This window comes from Cuculus canorus, chromosome 1, assembly GCF_017976375.1.
Source record: "Cuculus canorus isolate bCucCan1 chromosome 1, bCucCan1.pri, whole genome shotgun sequence".
NCBI classification, from domain to species: domain Eukaryota; kingdom Metazoa; phylum Chordata; class Aves; order Cuculiformes; family Cuculidae; genus Cuculus; species Cuculus canorus.
Window position 1 is genome coordinate 148,093,359 of NC_071401.1, and position 21,457 is coordinate 148,114,815.

The 21,457-nt window shown below is 35.3% G+C and overlaps 1 protein-coding gene across 1 annotated transcript in view; it reads left to right on the forward strand.

Moving 5' to 3' along the window:
* Nucleotides 1–383: 383 nt before the first annotated feature.
* IGF1 (insulin like growth factor 1) overlaps nucleotides 384–21,457 on the forward strand; it is a 57,153-nt gene continuing 36,079 nt past the window's right edge. The window contains exons 1-2 of the mRNA XM_009560509.2: nucleotides 384–634; nucleotides 4,991–5,147. Of these exons, the coding sequence (XP_009558804.1) occupies nucleotides 572–634; nucleotides 4,991–5,147 (220 nt within the window). The 5' untranslated portion in view covers nucleotides 384–571. The remainder of the gene's footprint in view (nucleotides 635–4,990; nucleotides 5,148–21,457) is intronic.

Below are 21,457 nucleotides of genomic sequence, written 5' to 3' on the forward strand. Positions count from 1 at the left end.
TGCATATATACAAACAGTGCCCTTATGTCTGTAAGATGTTATGTATTTGAAATGCAGAAATACACACACACAAATACGAATGCACACAAATCTATCTGAAAGTTAACCAGAATACATTTTCTTATTTTTCGTGGCAGCACGAGCTTTTTTGTCTGCTAACTCCTCACTCACTAATTCACATTCTTTTAAAGGGAAAAAAAATATGCTTCTGTGCTCTAGTTTTAAAATGCAAAGGTATGATGTTATTTGTCACCATGCCCAAAAAAGTCCTTACGCGGTAACTTTGCCAGAAGAGGGAGAGAGAGAGAAGGCAAATGCTCCCCCAGCTGTTTCCTGTCTACAGTGTCTGTGTAATGTAGATAAATGTGAGGATTTTCTCTAAATCCCTCTTCTGTTTGCTAAATCTCACTGTCACTGCTAAAATCTGAGCAGATAGAGCCTGCGCAATGGAATAAAGTCCTCAATATTGAAATGTGACATTGCTCTCAACATCTCACATCTCTCTGGATTTCTTTTTTCTCATCATTACTGCTAACAAATTCATTTCCAGACTTTGCACTTTTAAGAAGCAATGGAAAAAATCAACAGTCTTTCAACACAATTAGTTAAGTGCTGCTTTTGTGATTTCTTGAAGGTAAACCTTTGTTACTATTTCAAATTATTTTTTAGTTCTATTTTACTGTGTATTGTCTGCTTCTGGTTTGAAGAGTATTGTGCACTTTTCAATAACATTATTTTAGAACTGAGAATTATTTATAAATTGCTGAACATGCAATTTTATTTGATCTTGAAAATGGCTGTATGTAATAGTTGCAATTACATTGATAACTGTAAGGGTAAACTATTGCAGATACATGTCTTAAATTTCACTTGTATTCAGAGAACTTTGAAATATTTCAGTTATGTCATTATTAAAGGGTCCAATTACATCATTGTCTGTATTGTTAATTAATGCTTCTGAAAACAAGAACTTTTAGCAATTTTCTGCAGGTGCAGGGTTTTATAGGTAAAAAGGTCTTATTCACATGTTAAGTTTCTGCAGTTTTATTATACACAATTATAGATAAAATGTTCATGCTTTCACAGGGAAACTTTTAAGGGATGTTGTCACTGCAGCAGTTTTCTGGCAGCATTGTAGCATTTACTTGGGGTTTTTCTGCTTTCATAAATTAAAAGTAAATGTGGAGTTCAGTTTGTTTTCTACATTAGAAACCAGCTGTGACTCTTGCTGACCTTGCATATTTGTATAGCTTAAGCAATTGTACATAAAGAAAATAGAAATTCCTCTACATGTTAATCTCCAAGTTTTCTCTTTTAGAGAGAGCTCTTTCAGGAAAGTTTATATGTGAAGTTTCATGTTATGACCCTATAATTTCTACACATTAATATGAACTGTCTTTAAGTAAATTTGGCTTCAGTAGGTGTATTGACCTCTGTTTCTGTCAGTTGGCCCCAGTTCAACTTTCCATTATCAGCAAATTTATATCCTTCAAGAACTTTTTTCCTTTAACATTTTGCAAGGACACTTAGGCAGCTGACAGATTTCTCCTGTTTTAATTGCTTAGGGCCTGATTTTTTTTCTTCAGTGTGTCTTACACTTAAAACATGCTTATCTAATTCTTTAATGTGATTGAAAAAAACAGATCTGTAATTGCAATGGATGAAACCATTCTCTTAATGCATAAATGGGTATCCTTTCCAATATACTTGAAAGATGAAGATGATTTTTTTTTAAATTATTGAGTGAGGCACTAAGAGACATAAAAGTAATGTGCTAGTTTCTGAGCTGGTTCATCCTGCCAAGCTTCCTTGGAATCAATGGAACATATTGATTTAGGTTAGAATGTAGCCCAGATTCTTTAGTCAAAGTTAGCTGTATTTAAACCTTGATCCTTTCTAGAGTATATATGCTTTATTTATACAATAATTACTAACAAATATGTTTATTACATTCTGATTACATACTTCTGCTCTGGTTTGGCAATCAGGTCCAACCTCTATGAGAAAAAATGTAATTTTGACTGTAGCTCTTGATTTTTTACTATAGTATATACAATCCATAAAAATGTTGCCCTCCTTCAAGGTATTTGTAATTATTATAGATGGTTTTGTATGTTATTAAAATCACCAAGCATGTGAAGCATTCTCATGGGCAACTTGTGCCAACTAATTTTTTGTTAGATGAAGAGGACCTATATAGAAGAGTTAAGAAGTAAAAGAGATGTAGAGTGTTCATATGTGACATTCCTTTGTGGTGCCACTCTTCTAGACTATTAAGAGAGGAATGCAGAAAAAGCTGGTTATTTTACTGAAAAAAGAGGAAATTCCAGCTGTGAAAATATGGTCAGTCATTCTATGCAACTAAAAGAAGCGCTTAACCAGGCTCATCCTGAACCTGTATTCAATTTCCAAATGTAATTAGATGCTTCAATAAACCCCACCCACATGCCAATGCGTTTTCGTTTAAATTCTCAACTTTCTAGTCAAACTGGGGGCATTGCAAGCACCCTGCCTGTTTATAAAGAACCTGAAGCAATATTGGATTACAGCTTTGTATTTTCTTAAGAATATTCCCCTCAGACATAAATGGGAACTTTGATTTTATCACAAACATATTGAATCAACTAATGTTATGTTTAATTAAAATGGTGAAGTAACGTTAAAGTTTTAAACTATGTTTTGGATTTAGTTTTGATGAAATAGCACTTAATTTAACAAATAATTGATAGAGCCCTAGAAACATGTGAATCTGTTTTCTTTTCCCCAAAGTTTTTACTTATTTGAAAGTTCTTGACCGGTTTTCAATTTGGAGATAGAGTTAGAAATTCTCTGTGGTTTATACTGTGCAGCCTTTTTGGCTTTCACTAAAGGAAAAACAGTAGATAATCTGTTCTGTTGTAGTTCAGTGCTGATATTTATCTGAAAATACAACCCAGCTGAAAAGTCTTGAAAAGTACGAAATTGTTAAATGGCTAAGATTGATGTTTGTTTCTGGACCAAATGTTATACAAGAACAAATTGTTAAATACATAACATTCTTGTATTTGTAATGTATTTCAGCCTTCTGAAGCAGTGTGCTAAATAGCTTTCTGCTTTACTTCATCATAACTGGGAACCATCTTAAACTGCAGGTGCATCACATTTATCATAGAAATGCAAAATTATGGCAAAGGAAGAAAGAAATCAATGTTGTTAAGATATGGAATCATTACAGGAAATAATGCCTTGTGTTATCATCATTCATTTATAATCTGATCTTTCTCCATCTGCTATTAAAGTCCTCTCCATGCATTAATATTTGTTGTTTTTCACATGGTAAAGTTGGCTAAAGACTCCTGTGAATGGGAAAATAATTATTCTTTCTTTTTATGATATATCATGGGATTTAGATTTGTTCATCCTATTCACAGTGGAAATACCAGGAAAAGGGGGGATGAATTCTGATTTATTTATAGATTTCTCTCTTACTCAGCTTTGACTTAAGTTGAAATAGGAGACTCATCTACCAAGGTGCTAAGATCCCTTGCCAAGAAAATAAGAATTCTTAAAAATTATTGACTAAAGAAGGCTCAGTGTCCCACTGGATCAGCTCCCATATGAACAGACAACAGATAATTTCATCAGTTATTCAAAAGTTCAGAGAAAATAAAAGATTAAATGATCCCTGAAACCCTGAAAGAAACTTTAGTGAAGAAGAATCATTTTACTCCAATTACTTTGCACTAGTCTGCAAACACAAAGCAGTTTTAAGTCAAGATTAACTGTATGTGCAAGAAAGATTTGTAATTTCTTGCCTGACTGCAATACTAATGTTAACCTTGAAAGAGTATGAAATTAAACACAGACTTACACCTTTCAAAACTAGCAGTTTTTGGCAAGTGATCTAAATCAGTTTGGATATGATTTGAGCACATTCTTCATTGTCCTGCTACTAAATATAAACAGCTTTTCCTAGTATTTGAAAAAAAAAAATGTTATCTTCTTTGACATGCTAGTAAAGATCTTTGGATGATATAAACCAGTATGAAAGAAAGTAGACAAATGGAATGGTGCAAATTTACACTCATTGAGGATTGGCTTTTGTTCAATCATAAGTCCAAGAAAAAGATACTTTTTAACTAAATGTAAATGAGAAAAGAATTATCACATCTGTTTATAACTCATAGCCAAACCTGATTAAGAGGATGCAATGGAGGTCAGTGAAAGTATAGCTGCTTCCACCAAGTAAAAAATCCTTAACATTCCCACTAGTACTCTTCTTAATTTCTTGAACACTTCCAAATGTTAATGTGCTGACTGTAAGAGTCATTGAATGTGATCCCCTGCTATGGAAGGTCCCACATCAACTCTTCTGTAACTTTGGCAAGCTTTACCTTGGAATTTCTTTTCTTTTGTTCTGATATTTCCCTTTTTAAGGTGCCTGGAGAACCATGAAGTACTAGCTATGAACTCTTTTTCTGCTGGGCCAGATTTCCTTCCATCCAGTTGACAGCCATTTATCCTTATGCCACTGCTATTCTTTAGTTCAAATAATTTTTCTCTGTTATATCACACTTCCATCTCCAAGAGTACACAGACAAGCAACTGCCATATTCCCTTTTAGCCAGTCTGATCTCAGAAAAAACAACTCAAGGTTGTCTAGTTTTCCTTGCTCTAACTGTTCTGGTCTTGCCTCTACCTGTCTGCTGCACTCTTCCATATCCTCCTTTTGTAGGAGCAACCACAGATGGTAGTTAGTACAAGATCCTCTAACTGTCTAACTGTGTGTGAATGTGAACCAAGGATGTTCACCAGGGGAAGTAATCAGTTTACAAAATACATAGACTAAAATACGTAGACCATTGCAAAATTATGGTAAGGCATTTCCTGATACTTTGTTTATTGCCTAACAAATTACAGTACATATGTATTCTCAACTCACAAGGTCGCAGGAGTCATTCTTATTAGGACTCTGTTGGGAAGTCTTGACACTGCTTTGCTTTCTTGACAGGTGAAGATGCACACTGTGTCCTACATTCATTTCTTCTACCTTGGCCTGTGTTTGCTTACCTTAACCAGTTCTGCTGCTGCTGGCCCAGAAACACTCTGTGGTGCTGAGCTGGTTGATGCTCTTCAGTTCGTGTGTGGAGACAGAGGCTTTTACTTCAGTAAGTCAACACTTTTTTTCATTCAACTGCTAAACTTTTCCATGAAATTCACTGGAGTTCATAAATACCCTAAAAGAGCCCAGAAATTATCAAACCAGGCTGCTGAATATGACTAGTATCCTCTATCATGGAGATGCCTAAGTCTTCAGTGACCATGAAGTCTCAGTAAAGGATAGAGCTGTGCCTGTGTTCAGCCTCTCTGACTTTCTGGCAAATTTTCCTTTTCAGACATTATTATTGTTTTTAACCACTTTCCAGCTGCTGCTATTCTACCTGCTATATAACTGCTTTCTGCTGACCTGCCACTGAGATTAAATGGATGGAAGCCCATGGTGGACCCAAGCTATTAATGGGGCAGAACTGCATGTACCTGTTATGTCAGACCACTTGTAAAGTTCAAGTACACATTGTATCATGTTAAAAGCACACTAAGCTTCAACATCTGGTTTGAAAAAAAAGAAAAGCTGGAAGATGGTTAGCAGAAAGTTACCACATCCAAGTATCCAGTTTTCATCAGTTAAATACAGGTGAAAGAAAATTCATGCATAATAAGATAAGGATTAACAGCAGTAAATTATTATAAGTCTGCAATAGTGTGGATATATTAGTACTCAAATAACCTTTTGGAGCAAGACCTGTACTTTGGAACTGAACATCATAATATTTCTCCTTTGCTGTGTCTTAGATTGTGCAGAGCTTGAGTAGTTAGATAAGTAACACTTTTATCTTAGTAACATCTTTCAAGTTCTGTCAACATCAAGAAATACAAAACTTGTAAATAACAGAAATCTATTCCTAATTTTCAACTATTTGTTACTCAAATACCATAAAGTTAGTGAAATTTTTAGCGAGGAATATACTCCTGAATTCATTCATCAACAATTTTATTCAAAACGTGATAACCTGTGCTTTCAGAACTTCTGAAGCTAGTGTTTACTTTTAATAATATGTGCTTCTCTGAATTTACCTCTTCTTCAGGGCCTTAGCTACATTTCCAAATAAGCATATAACCAAGAAAAGGAAATATAGGGTGGTTAGGCTATAAAGACAAGAAATTACCTGAAGGAGTTTTTTCCTATTTATTTTTATATTCTTCGTGATGTCTAGCCCTTTTTTTTTCCACTAATAATCCTCATTTCTTCGTCCTAATTCTTGCCTTCTAAGCTATTACTTTTGTTTTTCTGATCTTAACCACTCCAATTCTATTAACGGAGTTACTGCATTCAATGTTTTTGTCTTTGCTTGCAATAAAAATAGAGTTAGGAAAACCCAGATTCTCAAATCATTAACTTACAGAGAATCCTGATTTCCTCAACATGCAAGTAGCAGACATTTTCATCATCTTCTTGGCACATTCTACTAAAGTTTACTATGAAACTGGAAGCCTTAGTTACATATATGTAGAGTAATTCACTAAAAAACTTTCTTATTTAACACTTTAGCTATTGTTACTGACCATTTATTGTACAGTGATGTTTAACTTAGTATTTTGGTACCAAACACAATATTAACAATACTAGAATATCTTATAAAGGAATTTATCTTTTTCTACCAACTTTGTGTTCATTTGAACACCAAAATCTGCTACATTTATCAGCCGCTGAATTATGCTTAAGGGGCTATTAAAGTGTCCCACAAATACGTTATCTTCATGGTTGGAAGGAATTAAAGGGAAAGCTTTCATCTCCCTATATTGTTTCTGCTCCAGAAAACAATGAGAAAATACACTGCATCCTTAGAACAGCATGCTATTTTATTTTTTTTTTTTTACTGTGCATACTGTGTATCTCAAACATTTTCCAAATCATTCCTCTCCTGGAAAAATGTTTGCTGCTTGTTCAGAGAACTATCATGCTTGCTTACCACAAGAGTGGTTGCTACTGCCAAATAATCAGACTTAGTGTTTACATATACTCTTTGCGTCCCTCAAGGTAAGAGGACATGTGAAAAGCTAATCATCAGCAGTAACTTTCTTTTTTTTCAGCCTCAGTTATTCTAAGGTTGCACAATCAGTTTCAAATCTCTACATTCCTGAGCTAGACCGTCCTTACTTTAGAATACCAAGATGGGTTTCTGAAGCTTTAAAGGAGATCTTTACCTTTGAAATCTTGAGTTTTTTCTGCTGTCACTAAAGTCTTTCTAATTTTCTTTGTTGTCTTCACATAATCAGAGAATGGTAGGGGTTAGAAGGACTTCTGGAGATCATCTAGTCCAACCCTCCTGCTAAAGTGTCCTGTCCACCTAGAACAGGTTGCACAGGAACACGTCCAGACTGGTTTTGAGTATCCCCAGAGAAGGAGAATCCACAACCTCCTTGATAAGTCTGTTCCAGTCCTCTGTCACCCTCACAGTACAGAAGTTCTTCCTCACGTTCAGATGGAACTTCCTGTGCTCCAGTTTGTTCCTGTGGCTCCTTGTCCTGTTGCTTGGCACCATTGAAAAGAGTCTGACCCCAGTCTCTTTGACTCTCATCCTTCAGATATTTGTAAAAGTTGATAAGATGTTTTCTCTTCTCCAGGCTAAACTGACTCGGGTTTCTCAGCCTTTCCTCATAAGAGGGATAATCCAGTCCCCTGATCATCTTCATGGCCTTCCACTGGACTCTAGTAGTTCCTTTTCTTTCTTGAACTGGGGAGCCCAAAACTGGGCACAGTACCTCCACATGGGGTCTCACTAGGGCAGACTAGAGGCGGAACCTCTACTTGATACCCCTTCCTCAACCTGCTAGCCACCCTCTTCTTAATGCACTCCAGGTTACTATTCCTTCTTGGCCACAAGGGCACATTGCTGGCTCATGGCCACCCTATTAACCTGTTGCCTACCAGAACTGCTGCTAGGTCCTTCTCCACAGAGATGCTATCCAGCAGGTCAACCCTTAAACTCTATCGGTCCATAGTTTTATTTTTCCCTAGGTGCAAGACTCCACACTTGCCTATGTTAGACTTCATTGGGTTCCTTTCCACCCAATTCTCCAGCCTGTTCAGGTCTCGCTGAATGGCAGTCCAGCCTTCCAGTGTGTCAGCCACTCCTCTTCTATCAGACTACTTCTGATTCATAAAGCAGAAATTTAATCTAGTTCAGCCTTCTCTCTCTTATTTGTTAGTGTTTAACCTAAAATATAGAACTAAAGAAAACTAAATCCAGTAAAATTGGTAAAACATCTTGAGTTCTTTATATTAATGTATCACAGAATGTAGCATATAATTGGAAGTTCAAAACATTGTTCCATTTCATGGGGCTTTTTAAGAATGCCAAATCATTTGCAGAATTAAAATTCCAGTGAACATTTTCTTTTCTCATGAAAAGGATATCGATTTAAATTGTGTTTTAAGCCTTCTATTCTCATACTATATTCATTTATATAAAGCATAATCAATGGTAATGTTTGCCTTTAAATTGCACAGGAAATAGCTGTGAGCGAAGGTTTTTCTTCCACCATTCTGTATTTCACCAGAGACCCCAAATATAAAGAATACCTGTTGGCTGAGGTGGAACTCCTGGTTCAGTTTCAAGGTCAAAGCTTCTGACAGTTCCTTGGGAGTTGTGGGTGGAAACGAAGATAGAAATAATTGAGTTACTTTCTGCTGAAATTCTGTACTCTACAACCACAAGGCTATACCTATGTCTAGGAGTGGAATTAAAAAAAATTCCTTTATATGGTCTACTCTGCCCAAATTCATAGCTATAAAGGGAAAGTCTTTACAGCTTCTGAAGAGATGGTCCAGCCACTTACTACACACACAAAGAAAAGTATTGACTTCAAGAGGAAGTCAAATGTGTTTTCTATCACTCCTTTTCTTCATGAGGTAGACTGGCAAGTAACTCTTCTTAAAACTGTTTAAAGGAGGGCACTACACAAATCCCAAATTAGAGCATCTGCCTTTTTCCTTGGTCACACTTAACCCCAGCCAGCATTGGCTACTACCTGGATAACTTTTTCTCTCCCATGATTCAGCAGTGAAGAGCATTTTTTTGCCACCTTCTGTCTACCAACACCTCTCTAGCATAACTTCTGCCACTCAGGTTCCTGCATGCTACCTTAAGTTAGAAGCTGACAAAGAGTTTGGCCACAGCTACAAAAGAGGGTACACTTAGACATAACTTTTCTCAATTAATGTTTCTCCTACCTTAAAACCTCAGGATTCAACAGTCATGAAGCAAAGTAGGATTTCAATTGAATTCTGGTATCTAGAAAGGTCTACCACGCCTTTGCTATTATGAAGTAATGCTGAGGGCAGAGAATGCTGGAAAAACTGAAAGGACAAATTACAGGAAACTTTCAGAAGTGAAAGGCCATGAGAAGGAAATCTTTCTTAAAATATTCTAGTTTTATCACAGGAATTTACTTTGCAGATTAATCAAAAAAGAGAGACTTTTTTTCTTCATACAAGTTGAATTTGAAGGACAATTGTTCATTGTTGCTGATGTTGTCTCCTGAGGACAATTGCTACCATGAGAAAAGAAAGTAAATGCAATTTGCTCTAAGGAACAAATGCCATATTCTTATCTAGCTAGTTTATTCTCTTTTGAAAATATAACTTTTTCCTTTCCTATATACGGATATCAGTTTGGTTAAAAATACACACAAGTGCCAATAAAGAAACAATGCTTATTAACATGATCCTAATCATCATCCTAATTTCTAAAGCCCAAGCTGGACGGCAATACTCATTTGAAACCATGGCAAACAATTTCATGAATTAAAATAACACTTTTTTTTCTGTAAAAAAACCCCTGCATTGGGCTTATGTTGAATCTTCTGAATTACCACTTGCAGAGAAAAGAAGAAACTTATTACTTATTTAATACTTGGCACAATGGAGTTCCTCTGACATTCTTCAGAGGATGGAGAATTATCATATGGAAGCACATGCTTCCATATGTTAAAGAGTGAATCCCATTAAAGACAGGATTTTCTGGTATCTATCCTAATGCTACCTGCTTCAACTGCTTTGTGGAGAATGATTACAGATTCTAATACATTTTGTCCCACTACCACAATCAAAATTGTGTGTTGTCCTTGGGAATATCCTCAGCTGTGCTCGACATAAGACTATTGGTTTATAATAATCAGAAAATCGGGATAAGACAGTGAATGTAATTTTGGGTAATTAGAGCTGTCACCAGATCTCATTGCTTTATAGAACTAAGGCATATACAGAGGAATTGCTGCCTTACAGAGGAGGAAATAAGGGCTATAGCAATAGGCAATTATGTATTGCTTCTTCCATTTCCCATTAGTTAACAGCTTCTTATTTACTTCAGGAAGTCTGCTTTTAAGGTGTTATTAAAGTTTCTAGGTCTGTCAAATCCATCAACATAATTACAAGAGATAGCATGGCACTCACTTCTTTAACTGCTCCATACCTGTAGGAGCTATGAGTCATTAGCTCTTCTCTGTGTATTCCTAATTGAGATGAATCGTAATGTTACAAGCCCAGGAGAGGCAAGCTGAAAAGCTGAGGTGGACATATGCAGGCTTTGGTGTTGGAGACAGTCATACATGAAGTTCTTTGTCTGGCTACATGTCCCATTCATGTCCAAATTCTGTATCTATGGAAGATTTGAACGTATTCCTCAATCTTTATCCCCAGATTCCTTACTTCTTACAGGAAAGCTAGCCTGGAAAGAAACCATAACGTGCTTTAGTCAGGTCTGCAGAGTCAGCGCTCAGGGAACCAGGAATATAGGCATAGTTATAGATATATCTATGCAGGAAAAAGACAATTCCGGCTTCTAGAATGACATCACTGTATAGGGGAATAACTGATCGATAAGTCTGGTGTGTGATCTATGCCCTGGTAGTAATTGTTCAGGAAGTTCTCTGAAAATCAACAAATCATTGCAAGAATTTTGTACTTTTTTACTGCATAAAGAAACGCTACAGTGTGTTCATAAAGGCTAACCTTAGTTTAATGAGGTTGATCTTCTTAAGTTACCTCTTTAATAACAGAAAGAGAAATTCTGTCTTCTTTCTCCATGGATCACACATTGGGTTTAGGGGGATTTAGCCTCTAAAACACACTAAATTTAGACTCTGCAAACAGGTTTCTTCTACAGCTACTTCTCAGGTTGTCAAATATTTCATAATTTTTCAGCCTTTTCATTAAGAGGGACTGTAGTCGTAATGATGATTTTAATGAGGTGACTAAAAGCAAATCATTGATCAAAATTTCAGCAAGAAACATCTCTGCAAAAAGTCTGTACTACAAAAAAAAAAATGATAAGTGCAGTTTGTCTGTAAGTTCAGTATGTATGTGTCCTTACTAGCTGTTAGCTTTTAGAGATGCTAATGCTTTTATGATGTTTGCCTTTGTCTATGCACTAGACCAAGTTTCAGATTTGGTCTCAAATAGCAGAAGGTTGCTATTTGACATTTGATTCCCTAACTGCTGTATGTGTATTCAATATTTTGTTTAGTCTCATATTGGAAAAGTCACTCAAAGAAGCACTTGGCAAGATCAACGTTAATTCTTGGCATAGCCACCCCTCTTACTTTTCCACCACATCTTAAATACCAAGAAAACCCCTTCACTGACTTCAGTTCTGGCATATGCTTTATGCAATTGGCCAAAACCTTTGCATATGGACCTCTTCATTTGCTATACAATTATTAATGCGTTTGCAGTATTTGATCAACAGCAGCAAGAGTTGCAAAGCATATTCAGTTTAGCAGAACCACACAGTCTCTTAATTAAGACCTTTTGCATTAACTACTTGAGCATATAGGGCAAGATATGTGGAGTGCTCATTCAAACAAGGAAGTTTTGACAGCCATTTCTCTAGAGCTTATTTAGCACTTTAGATTTTATGCATGTTTCAAACCCTCTTAAAGCTGTTTTCATTTCAGAACTTTGCTAAAAAAGGATGGCTCTGAAACTGTTTACTAAAGTATACCCAAATGTCAATAGTTCTCTGTGATACAAGCTTGATTGTTCAAAAATATGACAACGAAATGAAAGAGGAAACCAAGAGTGAAGTCATTTCTCAGTCTAGAAATCAGGGCAAAAGATGTACCACAAATGTATGCTTATTGAATAATTTATGCTAAATTTATCTCTGGCAATAACCACAGGAACTTCCATGTCAAAAAGAAGAAAAAGCCATTAATTCATTTTTTTTTTGTGGTGCATTCAATGTAACATCACTATGCAAGATATAGCCCAAGTACTGGATCTAGTTGCTAAGTAATGACAGACATATTTCATGTTTGCATCAGTGAATGAGATTCTAACAAGAATTTTAATACATCTATCACCTTTGGAGGAGTATAATGTATACTGATCTGTGGGTCACTCTAATTTATAGGAAATTTTGCATTGTCACTTTAAATAAAATTTAAAAAATTGAATCCATTTAAATGCTAAGCACCTATTTCAACCAAAAGGCTGTACCTTAAAACTGGTTAAAACATAGCTTTCATAATAATAGGATAAATTCCTGGTTTTACTGTACAAAAAGCAAGAAAAGTACAGTGCGCTCTCTTTTCAGACTTCTTTAAGTATTAGACAAATTACATAGGTGAATTTATCTTGTCAATTTTATCTGAGCAAGTTTTAGGTTAAATTTCTGATTGCCTCTCCAACACCATTTTCTGCTGAGATGATTTGGAAGTCATTAGAAAACTTACAGTCCTACAAAACCAGACACAAGTCTGAGATACTTGCTGTATTTTCTGATTGAATCCCATGTACAGTTGAATTAACAGGTTTTCAATATTCTTGCTCTTACAAGACAAAACGTTTGCTTGCCTCATTTTAAATCCTTTGCTAGTGAAAACTGGAATACCTTCCTTTTAATGAAAAAAAAACAATGTAGGGCTCACCTTTTTTTTTTTCCTCCTGAGTTTACATGTTATTTATATATTTCTCATCTTACTTTTGAAATTCAGCTGTGATCCCAGTTTTCATATCTGTGTGATATAATTGCTCTTGAGTAAAGGAATGCCTCCAGACAGCAGACCCTTCTGCTTTCTTAAGTCCCCATAAAAGCACAGAAGTAGGGAAGAGTGTCTTCTATTACACAATTATTGCTCAAACCCAGACCTGAAATTATATGATTTTTTTAATATACTGAACTATTTGTTTATAGTGTTTGTGTTTCTGTGTGTTGGGCAGAAATTTACATAAGGGTGAGCGTGCAGTAAAAAAGGAGTGGGCTCAGACCATTCTGACTTAATCCAGCTCAATTAATAAAATTGTTTTCATTCTGAAAATAAATATTCTAGCAAAATTTATTAACTGAATCTGTCTCCAAACAAGTCAGCACTTAAGTAAAGTCCCCAGCTCCCTATAAACAGCAATTTGTATAGAAAGGAAATACTAATGAAAATCTTTTTTACTTAGAAACAGTGTTGATTAACAGACATATCCTACTAAGGCATTGGATGAAATCTTAAATTACATGCACAAACTGTGTATTTCACAAGTATGTATTCTAAAGAATATTTTTATATGTATACCTTATGCACAGGTAGACAAAAGATAACTACATTCCTAATTAACTTTGATGGCTGTGTGGTACTGTATCTAATAATAAATCCATTTTACAGCAGAGGGATTTTTTTTCTGCCTTTCATTAACTATATGGAAGGTTTCTTTTAACTCAGACCCATCAAAATGACCGGATAAGAGCTTCTACTATTATAACAAAATTTTTACAATTTTGTTCTGTAAATCTTCATTGATTCCTTTAGGTTGCATGAAAGATAATAAGGACATCTATTTTAAGTTAACATAGCAGATTTAAATTGAATATGTTTCATACCTTGAAATTTCTGTGGACAAATAAGATGTAATAATTTGTTTCTAGATCCCCTGAATTCCTGAATTACTAGTCAACAGGTCTTCCATGAAAAAGCTTAGTTTTTCCTACGTATTTCAAGTTTTATGTTTCTTTCCATTAAAGTTTCCAGCCTTTCACAGACATATTTAGTTTGGCAGGAAGAAACTGGTGACTCATAGACTGAAGAGATTTGAGAGCAAGCTACTGAAAATGTATCTAATTTCTTCTTGTGTAATTTGGGAGCAAGCTACTGATAGTACTAATTTTTCTAGCTTAATCAGATGCATTATTTGCAAATACATGCCCTGAATAAAAGCCATGTTTATTCCTAAAATATATAGCTAAGATAAAATGCAAACCCACCATATATATATTTGCTTATAGAAGAGTTCTGGTTTTTCTAATTCTTTCTGGCATTTTACCCTAAATCAGCGGGCATTGAATGAAAACAGAGGTGCTACTGAAATAATTTGCATTATGACCCAAGTCATATTTATGTGTTCAGTAATAACAAAGCATTCCTCACTAATGGTTTTGGTGGTTTTTTGTCAAGGGAGGATAAAGTATGGAAAGAATAGCTGATGTTACTATACCTCCACAATTCATATAGAGAAGGATGTTAGAAAAGCATTAGCAAAGTTCTCAGACGAAAGTCTTTTAAGTTCAGTTATTTCTAGTCATGCACCAGTTAGTTACTTCTTTGGCCTTTAATAACTTCCAGGCCTTAGTGTGACTAAGCGTGAATCCTGTTGGAGGAAGCCCTCCATTCTGAGACAGGAAAAGTAGAAGAGAAAATCTTATCTATCTATGCTTTCTTCATATAATAGATATATACTCTTATATGCCATAATAAGTAACATTCCATGTTTTATTCCTGCATTATGAAATAAGGTGCACTTATGCATGCATAAATAATGAAGCAGCTTTTTACACTCCTGTTCAATTATACCCCTATAAATATACATAGCAAAGCAGGTTTTTAAGAAATTAAGACAATGATAATATTTAAAACTTAGACTGACATCTAAATGTCAGATGTCATTAAAGAAGAATTTTCTCTATTAAAATGTTGTGCCATAAAATATCATCATGGAGAAAGTATACAGGAAAAATGTTCAAGCACCATTTTGAGATACTTATGGATACAACAAGGATATAACAGGCACACAGTTTTGAGATATTCAGGCAATTTGAAGATTCAGAAGAAAGCTACTGCTGACCTAATGAGCTCATTGATAAAAGCAATAATGTGACTGAAATTAGACAGACACCCACCTGGGGTTGTTTGCAATGAGCTGAATCAATAACACAAAGTCCCTTTACCTTCTTCTCTTCAGTTCTTCCCTTTATCTAGAGCAATATAGAAACAGTTCAGAACCACTTCAAAGATTACCACGTTCCATGATCTTCTCCGAAGTGATCCCTTTGCAGAGAAGAGTAAACGTAGTAAAGCTTTTGAAACCAGACATAGGGGTAAGAATTGTTCTTCAGGTTGCTCGGAGCCTGACAAACCTTTTTAAATAACTGTATTGTTTTGAAGCAGAGTATGGGACTAAAAATCAGAAAGGACTGTTTATACCTACTATGAACAAATATGTATACAATTTAGGTTATTTCAGGCTAATCTTATTATTGTGCATTGTACCATTCCTAGATGGTCTGGCCTGAAGGAAATGGAGTAGAAATGAGGGTAGTATTTTCACAACCTTCTCTCACTTCATCATTATGTATTGAACGATACACTTCAAAGTCATGAAGGGTGATCGTGTTCAAGATACTCACATGAAAGATTTTCATACACCTGCAGAGTTCCACAATTATTTCAGGAATTAGATAGAGTAGATTTAATGTATCTACCCCAAACGCGATCATTTAAACAAAAAATGGAGTGGTCAAGATAATGTTGTCATTCATAAAATAATAGGAAGACATTTTTGAAGAATTTGACCCTTCTCACTCTTTTTGCAAATAATGAAATGAAACTGCAGCTCCAATGGTGTTAAGTTAACTTCTGCAATTAAGTCATCTTATTTTAGGTTTTGAAAGCAGTGGAGGTGATACAATAAAAGACAACAGTTTTCTGTTATCTCTTACCTGTCTTCCGTTAAGATGAAGACTAATATAATAAGAAGAATTAATAAGTGGTGTTATTGGTGTTATTCTTGCTGTATTCTGCTCTTTTCAAATAGAAATAAATACTCTGGCCTGAAACAGATGAAGCTCCAATCTGTGAGAAAAGAGCAAAAACTTTTTAATAAATCAGGCTTAGATCCCCCCCATCAATAATCAAATAACTTGCAACAGATTTTGAATGTAAACTGATTATCTTTGAATTATGAAAGTGGTGGGAGTGTCCTTTTGGGTCCTTTTTAGAATATAATATTTTTTTTAAAAAGTTGTATCTATAGTTTCACATGGCAGAGAAAAGCGACATTGTCAAGAAAAAGCTAATATGTAGTATAATAAAGAAGGGATAAAGAAAAAGGTATAAAGAAGGGGAAAACAGTGATATTAATAACCCAGGCTGGACCTGTCCAGCATTTTCTTCACTCTATAATCCACACCCAGGAGCCCATGGATACTTACTCAAGGTTATCTGTTAACTTCAGTTGGCTTTGGCTCAGTGCACTGATGACAGCGTGACTTAATTTGAGGAATTCTCTATGCTTGCTAAAGAAAACATTGATCATTGATTTTCCTAGGTCTTCTGGCCGTAAGTATCATTGCACAACAAATATTTTCCCTTGACTGGATTCCCACTGGTTTCTAACTAGTCATCTGTTTTTCCTAAGAACTACCAGCTGAACTTCTGATATTATTCCTTCTGTATTATAAATAGAGCAAAAAGAGGATCTTCTGAGCAAGCGATAGGTACTACTTGTGCCTGATAAGAAAAGAGTATGTGCACATCAAAAAAATTGATTTATAATATTTGTTAGAACCAACATGAAAAGTTTGTAATGCAATTCTAAATTTCATCTGCCATGCATGGTATAAACTATTAAAAATGAACAATTTTTCATACAGAAGTGTTTGGTAAAATGCCTAAACTGGTCTTCATTTTTTTGGCAGCTGGATGACTACATCTAAAAGACTAAACCCCAAATTTGTAGAAGTGTAGATCTCTTTTTAAAAATTAGTACAAGTCTCATGGGAAGTCAGTGAGACCTTTGAGGCTCCTAAAGACACGAGGCAACTTTTCGATGTTTTTTTACAGCACTGAAGAGACAGATGGACACTCAAGATTCAAAAGCACTTGTGTCTAATTTCCACTGAAATCAATGATAGGTAGTTTTTTTAAAAGTACTTTTATGCATATGCCATGTGGTTTTAGTCGCCTCAGTATCTTTGGATATATGAGTCAAGGTCCATAGTTACTTGACTAAACTTTGCTTTTGGACCTTATTGCATATTTGTGAAAAACCTATCACTATTAAAAGCTCTTTAAAATAAGAATTGGCATAATGACTTGGCTTCCTCTCTGACGTTAAACATACTAATACGCTTAAAATGAAATCTTCTTATTTCTAGCATAAATATACGAGGCATCAGATGAAAGCTAATAATTTCCCAAGTGAGCTAAAAATAATGAAGGCTGAATATGAATAATATTCTAAGAGGCATTCTGGAACAGACAGTGGTTAATAAGTATTGTAAATGCTGCCTTTCTACTAACCTTATTTACAAGACACTAGAGCCTAAACATGGACAGTAAACAGTATGAGATAAAGATTGAAGATGATAAAAATTACAATCACTGCAGGAAGTTGGAGACCATGCATATTTTCATATTTCATTTTTCGGATTTCATATATGAAAAAAATAGAATAAAAAAAATCTGTCAAACTTGTTTAAGATGTCTTACTTTCAAGCTTCATGTACTTATGACAGACCTAATCTCCACTGAACCGGGGCCATTAGACAGCACCTAAACTTACTGCAGTAATTCTAAATAGATTGTGAAATAAGGAGTAATTGAATATGCAGGTTTTATTGAAACATATTAGTTTGTGTAACCAAAAATATTGAAGGAATATATGAATTAAACACATTTTTTAAATATGTGTCTCAACTCAAACAGAAGAGCTTAATGAAAGAACGAGTGGCTTGAACTGTGGTCTTAGGAATCCCTTAAAATTAGGGAATGTTAGCCTTAATTTTAATCACAGGCCAATCAGTTTAACATTACAATACAGTCCACCACTAAATGACCACAGTCTTTAACAAAAAATTGTATCTGTAGTTAGGCAGGATGCATACTTTTTCAGAGAAGGAAAATATCAAATATTTATTTTGTCTTCACTATGTAATGGATGGTCTGATGCCCCACTGACTTCCATGACCCAAACACTGCAGTCAATAAGAATTAATATTTTTCTCATAAACTCCTCTACAGTGCTCAATATAGAAGTATTTGATTGCTGCACTCAGACAAATATGTTATTCCTTATAATTTTCCAGGAAATCATCTGTTTCTGTAGGGACCTGTATGATTTTTTCCCTAGCGTCTGCATATTCAGTCAGAGATGGCAAGCGTTAATTGTGCAAAATAATTAATATTTCTGCTAGTACATTGTATGTTCAAAACAAAATACAAATATCAATGAATTTGACCTAGAGGTATGGTAAAACTGAATAAAAAAGGCAAAAGCAGATTTTAAAATACACACCTGCAAGTGTGTCACTTGCTCAAAAGCAGCTTAAGTAAATACCACACCTGAGCTAACAAAGCACTTCTGCCCAGAGAGCTGGAAACAAAAGCTATGTAAACTTCCTCTCTTTTTGTTCAAAACTAAGCACACATCTGAAGAATTATTAGGCTTTTCCTGTTCTCACTGGAGTGAGAAATTGTAGAAGAGCTGCAGAAATTTCAGAGTAGCTGCTACGCAGGACAGCAGCAAAGCACTGACTAGGAAAAGTTCTTGCTGCCAAGTGGATGGTGAGAAATAAAATTCACCGCAGAATCATTTAAAATTTTAAACGATTGATACCTCTTAGGCAAGAGATCTGATTTTAAATGAAAAGGTTAAAACATCTAAGAGAGAACAATAAGATATTTATTTTTCTTTCTAGATTATGAAGGAGCTTGTGAAAGGTGTTACAGAAAAGCCCTATATCTGCTCACAAACAGTTCATGAAGTGCAGTGGTTGTATAAACACCTCTCAGAGGTTGCATGCTAAGCTTTCAGCTGGAATAAGTAATTTCTCTTCAGTAATGACAGCATAAATTAGGCTTATCCATTCATGGGTAGTCAATTGAAACCACCAAATAGATGGGAATTCATTCAAACAATTTTATGATGTGAGTGTTAGCAGAGACCACCATTTCTCCACATTCGTTATATGAACATAATGTTTTTCACATACAAAGCTTTATTGGAAATGTACAGTAATCTACTAAACAAAAAGCCACTTTATATGTCAGTTCGGGGGGGGTGTCCTGCTTTTCCCACTCTGCGTCACCATACCGTATGCAACACTTTGAAAACTATTTGTTCTGAACTAGATAAACAGACAAATATAATTTTGTTGATTGACTCCATCCTAACTGTCCTTAATTTGACTTTTTAGAAGACAAAGGAACTGATAGGCTATCATTCCCAAATTGCCAGTATAGACTGATAATATTTAGGTAAAATTTTCATTTTGCTGATCCCCTATACTCTCAGGAGATGGAGAGATATCTAGGAAAACTAAGACTCAATTTGTATCAACAGCAGATTATTTTCTTGCTGGAACAAGTATAATCACAGAAAATGTGGCTGAAGTAGGCAGTTGAAATCTGAAGTTCCCATTATTTCTTATTTTGAGCCAGTGAAGAAAATCCACCTTTTCTTTGAACCACCTCTGGCTTGGTTTACATTATGTGCTCAGGCCACGTTAAAAGCAAGGTCATAATGCTGTTTTAAAGAACTGTTTTGGATTTGTATTAGACCAATTAAGCTACACTGATTTAGCTGATGGCTGCTTGATTTCCACTGCAACCAGTGAAAAAGCAAGCAATCTAAAGACCCAAAGTTCACTGAGAGTGCAGGAAAATAAAAAAAAGGGTTTGGAAGGCCAGTGATTCAACACATAAAGAAATATATTGAATACTTCAAAAAGATATAAAATTCTTAGAACTGTTGGACAGGCTTCTGTGTGTGAACTTTCCTGTCCAAGTGGCATTGCTAAATACCATGACACCAGTCAGAGGGCTGACATCATGTTGTTGTGTAACTCATAACCATAGCAATGTCACTTTTTAAAAAGCATTATATGTGCATTCAGCGTCTTAAAATCTTAGCTGTGTTAGATGTTAAATACAGTACAATTTGGGAGATTTCTTTCAGAATGTGAGGTCTTTGTATTTTTTTTCTATAAGGGGAAATAAAAGGTAAAGCTTGTTAAGCCAATGTTAACACTGGAAGCTTGGATTCAGACAACGGATACAGTAAGAACAGATTTCATCATCAATATGATGTAGAGATATAGTCTGGTAAGAGAGCTAATTCTGATCATTTTAATAGCCAATAACAAGCTTGAGCTTCTACATTACAAATGGGCCATGAGGGACCTGAATATATGCAGTCAATAAATAGCATAGTACTCCTAAATGGCTGAGTAAATGGTCTGCCAGTCCTAGCTAATGCGGTAATGACATGGTACAAATTAGGCCAAATAACTATAAGCAATGGAGAACATTTAACAAAAAATAGGTGTGTAATCCTCTTCTTTTCTTCAAAATTACATTTAACAGAAACTGTGCATGTAATTCTCTCCTTTTCTTCAAAAATAAACACCTATCCAAAGAATCATTAGCCTCTTCCTAATCTCTCTGGAGTGACAGAAATTGCCTCATCCTTGTGAGCTGCAGAAATTCCAGTGCAGCTGCCGTACAGGGCAGCAGCATAGCACTGACCAGGAATAGTTCTTGTTGCCAAGTGGCCAGTGATAAACAGAATTCAGTGCTGACAGGTAATAGCGAAAGGAGTGATATGTACACTTTGCCGCAAGTGACAAGTCGTCGGGAGTATCTGGTGTTATGTTTCCTGTTCTTTTAGAATATCAGTACACCAGAGTTGTAAATCAGAGGCCTATGTTGGACCAATCATCTCTTTATGTGATTACTGCCATCAGCGGTGGTGTAATGTAGCCGTTGTCCTCTTGATGATCCACTGAGGAGACCACTGTCTTTACATGCATAAAAATAGGAAATAAAGGCTTACCATACCCCAGAGGTTGCATATCATTCAATGAGTTTTGAGGCTGTGCTTTCACAAGATTAGGGATGATATGTCCCATACAATACCATCATCTGGGTAAGACTGAATTACAGCTTCTTTGGCAAAGATAAAAGGACCTGAATTTCTTTGGTAACAAATAATAAGATTACCATCTGATCTTTTGACACTTGGCAATTATAACTGCCGTTTAAAGTGCACAAGAATTCTGGACACAGATTACTTCCAGTATCAAACCCACAGTCTCTTGATTTCTTGATATGCTGTGTAAGATGATCTTGTTGCTAACCAAAGTCTCCTATT